This window comes from Pseudoliparis swirei, chromosome 11, assembly GCF_029220125.1.
Source record: "Pseudoliparis swirei isolate HS2019 ecotype Mariana Trench chromosome 11, NWPU_hadal_v1, whole genome shotgun sequence".
Lineage (NCBI taxonomy): Eukaryota > Metazoa > Chordata > Actinopteri > Perciformes > Liparidae > Pseudoliparis > Pseudoliparis swirei.
In genome coordinates this window covers 24,468,079-24,479,360 of record NC_079398.1, presented here as the reverse complement: position 1 = coordinate 24,479,360, position 11,282 = coordinate 24,468,079, and the positions used below count along the sequence as shown (strand labels likewise).

Here is an 11,282-nt window from a genome sequence, read left to right as displayed (position 1 = left end):
AACACAGGAACAACACAATGAAGATGACAGAGTGGATGAAGAGTTGGTAGTCGGCATATTCCACCATCCAGACCTCCACGATCCAGACCTCCACCATCCAGACCTCCACCGTCCAGACCTCCACGATCCAGACCTCCACGATCCAGACCTCCACCATCCAGACCTCCACCATCCAGACCTCCACCATCCAGACCTCCACGATCCAGACCTCCACCATCCAGATCTCCACGATCCAGACCTCCACCATCCAGACCTCCACCATCCAGACCTCCACCATCCAGACCTCCACCATCCAGACCTCCACGATCCAGACCTCCACCATCCAGACCTCCACCACCCAGACCTCCACCATCCAGACCTCCACGATCCAGACCTCCACCATCCAGACCTCCACCATCCAGACCTCCACGATCCAGACCTCCACCATCCAGACCTCCACCATCCAGACCTCCTCCATCCAGACCTCCACCATCCAGACCTCCACCATCCAGACCTCCACCATCCAGACCTCCACCATCCAGACCTCCACCATCCAGACCTCCACGATCCAGACCTCCACCATCCAGACCTCCACGATCACATACGTCAATGACGTGTAGGTATCTTTGAATGTGTATTTTAGCCGGCTGTTGAAACACACAACATTATAATATATATTTGTTTTAATGAGAGTAGCAATGCCACATCGTTTTACACCTGAAAGTTATGCATTTGACATTCTAATGATGTACACTTACCACTGGCCATTGTTAATGTTATTATTAACATCTTGAATGAGCTGGATCCTGAAAGAGAAGACTGTTTGGTTGAAAAAGACCGTGTTCAAATATAATATACAGACAAATTACAAATGAAAGGACAACTAAACCGACTGTCAAGTCCCTTATAAAGTTATACGCACCCTAACATTTGGATGCGTACATGCATATCTGGATGCCACATCATGCTGCTCGGTTGTAATCAGATAACTCCACAGCATCAAGATAACTTGTGCTTCTACTCTTTCTTGACTCCAAGGGTCAGGGTATCAGCAACGCCAATCTTTAGATACTCGTAAAGTATTTTGCAATCTAATCTCATCATATCTCCAAAACCGAGCCTTTTAGTTTCACTGAATTGCTGGTTGTTAACATGTAGGTTAGTTATACAACCACACTAGGATGTTATACTTAATTTACATAGTTCTGTCAATAATATTATGATGTACATCCATAAACTAGATAACCCCGATTAGTTAGAGATTAAGAGGCAGAACATTTATGGTTGTTTGCGCTTTTTACACCCAATTGAGTTGTGTTATGAAGCACAAATATATATTCATCTCCCTGGAAAATCCCTGTAGTTCCGATCGCTGTGTCCACACTCTGCCCTGCTCCTTCAAGTTGTGTCTCCTGATGACGTGTCTTTCCGCTAATAGAGATACATGTGTTTTTTTGTGGGCAGAAAACAATTGTCTAAACTGAACTGAATTAACAGTAGAAAACAACAACAACAACAACAACGTTTTCACCGAACAATATAATTGACAAACTAAAAATGGCAAGCTTAAGGAAGTAACATCCTATTAAATACGACTTTAGAGGTGCCTGACAATTCAAATGGTATTTGATGATAATTTGATTTGGATATTAATGATTAATAGTCCAAATTCAGGAACAAAGATATGAGTGTGGATCACCAACTGTTGTGCTTTAAGTCTTTTTCATCCATTAAACGTGTGATGTAAATACTCCCGGCTCCGCTAGTCCATGTCGATGTGCCCTTGGGCGAGGCACTAAACCCCGTTCTGCTCCCGCAAGCTGTGCATTCATGTTAGACATAACTTCTTAGACCGTTGCACTGATTGTTTTGTATTGTATTGTGTTGTAATGTATATTTTGTGTAAGCACACTGAGAGTCACTTTACCAAGTCAAATTCCTTGTTTGTGCAAACTTCCTTGGCCAATAAAACCTGATTCTGAGATGTTCCTGATGGGCAGCTCCGTCAGGGTGTGAATGGGTGAATGATGTCATGTCGTGTTAAAGCGCTTTGAGTGATCGTAAGACTATAAAAGAACAGTCCATTTATATGCTTTATGAAACATCTCAGTGAGAGCCATAAACTTAAGTGTCCATCCCACCGACCTTCAAAGCGTTCACAATAAGGTGCACTGTTGCGCAACATGCGGATGGTTCTTTAAATTTACAAGAAAAAGTGTGCTGACAAAGAATAAGATACACATTGACGAACAAATAATGCTGAGCGGGCGGTATTATTTGTAATTTGTCTGATTTTTATCCAGATAAACTGATAAGAGGAAGATAAGACTGAGAACAGCAGATTGGGATGAACCATTTTTAGATTTACCCCAGAAGTTATTTTTGGTCATTCCTTGATAACACTTTGCCCTCTTGGGAACTCTTGTCCTTCTCCACACCTTTACAGGCACAGTGCACTCGGCTGGGGAGGGAGAGTTCCTCATTGTCCCTGTGAGGCTGAGCGGAGCAACAGACCCTCACTCTGCTCACCATGGCCGGGTCCGCCCTCCTCATGCTGGCCGCCCTGGTTGGAGCCTGCACTCAGTTTACAGGTACAGGTCACGCTTATCTTCAGTCATTGGCAAAGTTTGTGCTGAATTATTTATTATTCATTATTTAAATGAACGATTGCATAGTATACATATGGATAACACAGTGTGAGATGTATCACATTACATTACATGTCATTTATTTAGGACAATGTGAATCAGGATATATTGTTGTTGCTTTTTGTTTCTGATGATTTGTCCAAGAGACATTTACAGTATTTATTTTACATATAGATCCACTCTGTACAATGTGTTTAGGATGCAAATTAAAATGAAATGAAATGAAAAAAATAGAACTAACATCTTAATAGAAATTAAAAAGAGCCTATATTTAATCTATACATTTAATCTATAATATTTAAGTCTATATTTAATATTTTTATATTTAATTTAATTTGTCATTAGTATTGTGTATTGTGTATGCATATATGTTGTATATATACATATATATTTTATTTTATATTTTACTTGGTATACTTCTTGTATATATCAATATCTTTCATCCCTGTTTTTTATCTTTTGTTTTATATTTTATTTTTTATTCTTGTGTGTTTAGTTTATTGGTGCTGCTACTGTTACGACAAATTTCCCCTTGGAGATTAATAAAGTATATATCTATCTATCTATCTATACGTTACTAAGTTCAAACAAGTTGCTGTATTTGAGGGATAAAAGGCTTTAAAATGAAAAAATTTGGAATCAACATGTTTTTTATTCAGAATTGTAACGTTTTACATTTTATTTGTAACAGTTGACCTGATCCACTTTTTACAAATATGAATGTTTAAGATTAAAATGTTTATCCCCCCAATGTATTGTTTCTATTGTCACATTTAGATGCTGTCAACATTGACGTCGGAACAAATGAACGATCAAGAGAGAAGGTACCGTGTGACAATATGTGCTAACATCATGCTATCTGCCGCTCTGATACTGGATCAATGAGGACTCGTTCTTCTGTGCTACAGACAGAAAGCTACATGCCCATCCTCTGCTCCCCTATACCTGCCCCTGTATCCCCATCCGCATCAGGTACTGCACTCAGCACTGATCATCAACATCACATTATTACCTTCGCATTGAAAATGCGGAAGGTTATGTTTTGATCGCCGTGTATTTATTTATTTATTTGTATGCGTGTTATTCGCATAACACAAAAAGTATTAAACCGAATCGCATGAAATTGTGTGGGATGATTGGTTATTATCCGGGGACCATTTGATTAGATTTTGGGATCGATCGGGTCAAAGGTCAAGGTCAAGGTCATGAAAAGGTCAACATCTTTTTACCATAGCGCGGTCAATTTCTATCCAATTGGCATGCAACTAATGCCAACATGTTCATAATTCAATGGCCAATCTTGTGATATGCGAAGATATGCGCTCTACCGAGTGCCCATTCTAGTTCTGACTGCATGAATGTTATACGATGTTGCATCATGCCATTTCTGACTCCTTGCTTCCTCTTCATCAGTTCATACTCTCACACCTGTTGACATCTCAGCTGTTTATGTCTTGGGAACTCCCATCTCACACAGGTGGACTGCCACAAACACAACGCACACATACTTCAGTGATTACTAGAGGAATACACAGATGAGCTGCCTAAAAGAAGGAGTGAATATTTAAAGACCCTCTCTTTCTTTAGGGAGGAAGCATCCAGAGTCGTCAGTAGAGTCGCCGGTAAGTGTTTCTATCAAGTGGAAATGAAGAGGTGTTTCATCATCAAATATACCTTTTGTTTGGTGTTTGGTTTTGAACATAATCATATTCAACGATGAAATACAGTACTTTCTAATGCATCTCACATATCAGCACCTTCTGTATCTTAAATGACGATGTCCCTTTATCGTATTCTCAGACCTGGTTCAGCTCAAGGTCGCAGTCAGGACCATCCACAGGAAATGTCAGACACAACGCACAATTTGGAGAGAAGCTCGTAGAACAAAACACTAATGGTTTAGATTATTGTATCTTTAGAAGATAAGACAGGGGCCCGTAAACACAGGCGAACATGTGCAACATGATGTTTTCACCAGCGTCTTTTTCACAACAGCAGTTATCCCATAATGTCAGGTATTGTGCATACTGTAGATGAAGTATAAGTGTGTGTGTGTGTGTGTGTGTGTTGAGTAGAGTTGCTGTCCATGTTTAACCCTGAAGTGGTCACTCACCATGTGGATCTGATCTCAGTGCAGCCCAGGTAACACACACACACACACACACACAAACACACACATATAGTGTATTGCTGCCAGTGGGTTATATGTGAGTGTGTGTGTGTGTGTGTGTGTGTGTGTGTGCAGACGCTTGTTGGAGGAAGCTGAGGAACTGTGTATCTCCCTTTCAAATCAGGTACACATTAACCCTCTCATGGCAGTTTAAAACACAGTTATGATTGTACAACCTGTACTGCTTAAGGTGGGACCAAGATATGGTTTTGCAAGTCACCAGTTAGTCTTAAGCCGTTGCATTGAAGTCGGGGTCAAATCCTAAGTCGATTCCCAAGTCCTAAACTTTGAGTTTTGAGCCATAATGCTCTCCTCATTAGATATAATGTCATTTGCATCTCTCTCTGCATACTGCAATTCTTTTTTTTGCTGAGCACCGCCGAGCTTTTGAAAGCAAATTAAATGATCTTTCTTATTGTTGTTTTTTAAGTCTCGTCAATGGCGTTCAAGTCCAAGTCGAGTCTTTTTCAATGTAAGTCATGAAAGCTGTGACTTGAATCTGTGACTGGTGCAGGTGTCGGACTGGAAGCTGGTGCTGCTGTTTGCCCGGGCAGATTCCACGTGTGCATGCTCACCGCACGTAAGACGTCTAAACACAAGCAGGTCCTGTTTAATGCAGCAAGGGAACGATTACTGAAGGATGTGAAGAGTGTGTGATGGGTTCTCTGCTCTTCAGCCTGCTGCAGATGCTCAAGCTGTTGTGCAGGAGGTGGAAGCAGCTCTGCAGTTGCTGCAGAAAAGGGTATTGTACTTTTTGTGGAATGCTCTTTTGCCATGAACAGTGAAAATAAAAATTAATCTAATTTTCCGGGTGTATGTTTACAGTTGCATCTCACTCTGGTTCACGTTGTGGTCTGGAGCTCAAATCATCAGCAGGACAAGTGAGTGTTTTGAATTTGAGATATTAAAAACCGAGCAAAATACCTGAGAAGCTATATTTACTCATTTATTTTCTTCATTGACTGGAACCCCGTTAGCTGGCGCTTTAGCGGCCGCTAATCTTCCTGCAGTCCACAGAAAGGAGACAACATGTAATACATACAAAACGGGCCAAACATGACGTTAACAAACAGTTAATAATAGTACAAACAGAATAATAAAAATAATAAAAACAATTAAATATAAATAGTAGTCAGATACCTAGTGCAGTCGAGGTCTAAGATGTATGTTGTGCAGTACATCAGTAATTTATTAAAAGAAAGTAGTTAATATCAAATGGCTAATGGCCTGAGGTGCGCCTTCAATAGTTTTTTTAAATTACAGATTATTACCTGTATGAGATATATGACGAGTTAGTAAATTCCAAGAAGTAATTGATTAAAGAAATATGCAGGTGTCTGATTAAATATCCCTTTGTGAGAAACATAAGACGGCTTTAGTGATGTTTAGTTTCCACTGAGAACCGTGAGGTGATAGAAATCCTTCTCTTACCCACGACATGTCTTCTATCATGTTACGACAAATTTCCCCTTGGGGATTAATAAAGTACATATCTATCTATCTATCTATCTATCTATCTATCTATCTATCTATCTATGTTGTGATCCTGTTCGTCGTGAGCTGCATGTGGCAGTGATGTGCTCGCGGTTTATTGTCTAGCAGGTGTCAGTGCGCGAGAGATGAAAGCATAAACCAGCGTTTACGTGAAGCAACTCTCCTGAAAACACTGCAGGTAAAATACATGTACGGTTAAATGCTCATCTGAGTCATGCATTTGGCTATTTGTTGACCCATTATCTATGTGTCCTGTTTCCAGGACTCTCTAAGTCGTGTCTTGGACAATCCAGAATGGCTCAGAGAGAGGGCGGACTTCACCGCTGTGCTGCAGTCTGAGCCAGTTATCCTTCAACCCATCTCAGATCCTGTAAATAAAGAAAGATCGTAACAATAATTCAACAACTGTAAATTATTACTTCAAGTAATAATGCATGAAAACCCCCGGAATGGCTAATGTGTAACCAGTATATATTGTGTGTTTCTCTGTAGCAGAGCACATGGTCTGACCTCAACCAGTTAGCTGTCCAGATATGGACAAGCATGGTAAGTTCTTATTCATCAAAGTCCTCGATATCACTTACAAGGTACGCTACTGTATATATATATATATATATATATATATGCTTTTTAACTGTTCTGCTTTTTTAATTGTGTCCATCCTTGAACTGTTTTTAATGTGTTGTACGGCGACCTTGAGCGCCTTATAAAATAAATGTATTATTATTATTATTATTAGGGTCCTCGTCGACTTCGTCGTAGAGGAACCTATTGTTATTGTAACGATTATTATTATTACGCTTTGTCGTGTTCAAACGTCGTCTGCCCGCACACCGTACGCCCCAGCAGAGTGAAATTCCACATGCAGAAGCAGACTGGTGAAAATTTTCATATTATTGAGTTTTCGTATTAGTACATAAAGAAATGGCTCTATAGCGCCCCCTACAAACTTTCTTTTTCAGTAGCAATAGTTTTCTTCCCCCGATGACCGATTGACTTGAGATTTGGTCCAGAGGTCAGAATTGACCAGCTCTACAAAAAAGCCTCTCAGACCCCTAAGCTCCGCCTACTTAGATTTTCCGCCATTTTGAATTTCTTTAAAAACTGTTTTTTTCCAACTTCTCCTAAACGCTTCGTCCGAATCATACACAACTTGTTGCGGTTCATTATTGATTCAATGCCATCATAAATCTTCGAAAGATAGTTAATATGTCATTGCGTTCAGAAGATATGGACCAATGAACATCCAAGGGGTGTGGCCTTATTTGTAAAGACACCTAACTTCCAAATCACTTGGACTATCCTCACCAAATTGGTAGCCTATGTCCACAAGGACACCTTTAACCTACCTTAATTTTTTCATAACGTTTGAACATTAGGGGGCGCTATAATCAATCCCTCAAAATATGCCTTTTTCATGATTTTAGGGCTTAACTACTCCTAGAGCTTAAACCCGATACATTCCAAACTTGGCCTATATGGTCTTGAGACCTTTGTCTTGAAATGGCCTTAAAAGATTTCAATAATATTAAACTTTGTGCGTTTGCCGGACCGGCAAAGAAACGCCATTCGCCATGAAAATTGACGTTGTTGTAACTCAGCCATACATAATGGAATCTGCTCCATATTTCTCATACATCATGACATAATGACCCTGAAGACATCCATATGCTAATTTTTCCATATGCTAATTTTTTTTCCTGGAAAGAAACGCCATTCGCCATGAAAAATGACGTTGTTGTAACTCAGCCATACATAATGGAATCTGCTCCATATTTCTCATACATCATGACATAATGACCCTGAAGACATCCATATGCTAATTTTTCCATATGCTAATTGTTTTTCTGGAAAGAAACGCCATTCGCCATGAAAATTGACGTTGTTGTAACTCAGCCATACATAATGGAATCTGCTCCATATTTCTCATACATCATGACATAATGACCCTGAAGACATCCATATGCTAATTTTTTCTGGACTTAGCGCCAACTAGTGGCACTAGGAAGTTACATGTTTTTACTTTTATACACTGCTCCTGAGATTATTCAGATCGCTCTCAAAGTATACCAGAATAGACCTAAGACCTCGATGATGCTTCCCTGTGGAGCTCGTAGCGACACGTTGAATCACATTCACATGTAATTTACATGACAAGGTCTAGACTTCACATGGATACACATGATGCATGTATATGTTCACATTGTCACAGCGTCCTGCTGCTAACCCTGGACTCGCTCAAATCTGCTCCAAACTTCTCATGCTCGTAGAATTCAAGGCCTGAGGATATCAACAAGCCTTTTTCACTCAGAGTCAAAGCGCCACCGACTAGCAAAGTAAAATCAGTGTCGCGTGACGAACGGTCAAACGCCCGAACGCCGTGCGTGCGCTCGGCCGAGGGGGCCGGCGTCCGGCCAGCACCCCCGACGTGCGAAGCAGGAAGAGGACCCGTTCATCGCTGCTTGCAGCTTTAATTATTATTATTATTATATATATATATATACATGACTAATGTATATATATATATATATACATATATATATATGTATATATTAGTGCTGTGAAAAATAACGCGTTAACTCAGTTAATCCAATTACAGGTTTAACTAGTTTTTTTTTTTTACGCATTTAACGCATGCGCAGAATGAGCTTCCAATCCGTCTGTTGTTGGTCGTCGGGACGAAAAAAAAGTCACTTGCAAAATGAGCTTCCAATACACCACTTCAATCTGAACTCTGTCCGCTCTCATGCAGACGGTCTGTTCATCGGTAATGATCCTTCCGCAGGTTCACCTCCGGAAACCTTGTTATGACTTTTACTTCCTGTCGATCAGGGTCTCAACACGTCGATCGCGACCTGCCAGTCGATCGCGGCGTAGAGTCGGTAGATCGCATGACATTAAAGAGATTGGCCCGCCCCCTGACATGTTCTCTATAGCAGGTCTTTGTTCTTTTATTAAACTAAACGTCTGTTGTTGATCGTATCTCCACAGCAGCATGTCATTTCTGTCTCTTCGCGTTGCGTTAACACTTATCGATCTCCGTCTGGCGCGCCACAGAGCTCCGTGCGCGCGCATCGGGACCGAGCAAAAGAAAAGTCACTTGTCAATCTGTCCACCTGTCCGGGCCGGTGAGGTTTCAGCTTTGCAGCGGTGTCCCCGCCGTCCCTTTCATCACGGCCCAGTTCATGAAGAACACCCACACAGTCAGTTTGCCTCAGCAGCTGCTAGAGGAAGACTAGAGGCCTTTAGATTGTATCATGGTGGAGTTAATGGTTGACAAACAAGAGAAACATGCTCTGTTTAACCTCCTGTTACCTTTACATTTACGAACATATTTTACCCTCGGGGTCAATTTGACCCCAGCAATTAAAACCTCCAGAAAATTATTAGAATTAATATTGCTTCCCAAGTTTAAGTGTGAGGTACTTTATGTTTGTTTGTTGACTACCTAAATAGCCCTTTAAATATATAAAAAAGTTGATATTTCTTATATGTTTGACAGTGAAAAACAGCCTGGGGTCAAATTGACCCCAAAGAACACCGACATTAAACATTGAATGGGGTCAAATTGACCCGAAAGGTAACAGGAGGGTTAAACATTCTGTTTAGGATGAAGATGTATTGATGTTCCAGATGGAAGAAAACTGCTAAATAACTGCTGAGTTGCAGCACCATTGTATAGAAGAATGTATAAATGTATATATCCGTCTTTTGTCATAAATCTCTATGTTCTCACAAAATATACCGAGAATATCGGTAATATGTGATTAATCATGATTAATCCCCAAAAACCTGTGATTAACCCGATTAAAAATGTTAATCGTTTCACAGCCCTAGTATATATACATATATATATATGTATATATATATATACATGACTAATGTATATATATACATATATTTATATATATATTTATATATGTATATATATATACATGACTAATGTATATATATACATATATTTATATATGTATATATATATATACATGACTAATGTATATATATACATATATATATGTATATATATATATATATATATATATATGTATATCATGACTAATGTATATATATACATATATTTATATATATATATACATATAAATATATGTATATATATATTTATATGTATATATATATACATATATATATTAGTGCTGTGAAAAATAACGCGTTAACTCAGTTAATCCAATTACAGGTTTAACGCATGCGCAGAATGAGCTTCCAATCCGTCTGTTGTTGGTCGTCGGGACGAAAAAAAAGTCACTTGCAAAATGAGCTTCAATCCACCACTTCAATCTGAACTCTGTCCGCTCTCATGCAGACGGTCTGTTCATCGGTAATGATCCTTCCGCAGGTTCACCTCCGGAAACCTTGTTACGACTTTTACTTCCTGTAGATCAGGGTCTCAACACGTCGATCGCGACCTGCCAGTCGATCGCGGCGTAGTGTCGGTAGATCGCATGACATTAAAGAGATTGGCCCGCCCCTGACATGTTCTCTAGAGCACGTCTTTGTTCTTTTATTAAACTAAACGTCTGTTGTTGATCGTATCTCCACAGCAGCATGTCATTTCTGTCTCTACGCGTTGCGTTAACACTTATCGATCTCCGTCTGGCGCGCCACAGAGCTCCGTGCGCGCGCATCGGGACCGAGCCAAAAGTCACTTGTCAATCTGTCCACCTTTAGATTGTATCATGGTGGAGTTAATGGTTGACAAACAAGAGAAAAATGTTCTGTTTAACCCTCCTGTTACCTTTACATTTACTAACATATTTTACCCTCGGGGTCAATTTGACCCCAGCAATTAAAACCTCCAGAAAATTATTAGAATTAATATTGCTTCCCAAGTTTAAGTGTGAGGTTCTTTATGTTTGTTTGTTGACTATCTAAATAGCCCTTTAAATAAATAAAAAAGTTGATATTTCTGATATGTTTGACACAGTGAAAAACAGCCTGGGGTCAAATTGACCCCAAAGAACACCGACATTAAA

The 11,282-nt window shown here is 39.8% G+C and overlaps 1 protein-coding gene across 2 annotated transcripts in view; it reads left to right on the top strand.

Annotated features, from left to right (window-relative positions):
• The window catches only part of LOC130201444 (phospholipase B1, membrane-associated-like), a 29,948-nt gene that overhangs the window by 6,958 nt on the left and 11,708 nt on the right, over positions 1-11,282 (top strand). For both annotated transcript variants that reach the window (XR_008833183.1, XM_056426463.1), the window contains exons 2-14: positions 2,426-2,570; positions 3,405-3,451; positions 3,536-3,599; positions 4,041-4,104; positions 4,215-4,249; positions 4,703-4,769; positions 4,873-4,921; positions 5,312-5,377; positions 5,474-5,539; positions 5,623-5,678; positions 6,400-6,469; positions 6,554-6,661; positions 6,784-6,837. Coding sequence is in view for 1 of the 2 variants with exons in the window: in XM_056426463.1 (XP_056282438.1) it covers positions 2,510-2,570; positions 3,405-3,451; positions 3,536-3,599; positions 4,041-4,104; positions 4,215-4,249; positions 4,703-4,769; positions 4,873-4,921; positions 5,312-5,377; positions 5,474-5,539; positions 5,623-5,678; positions 6,400-6,469; positions 6,554-6,661; positions 6,784-6,837 (807 nt within the window). In the remaining variant the exon portion in view is untranslated. The remainder of the gene's footprint in view (positions 1-2,425; positions 2,571-3,404; positions 3,452-3,535; positions 3,600-4,040; positions 4,105-4,214; positions 4,250-4,702; positions 4,770-4,872; positions 4,922-5,311; positions 5,378-5,473; positions 5,540-5,622; positions 5,679-6,399; positions 6,470-6,553; positions 6,662-6,783; positions 6,838-11,282) is intronic.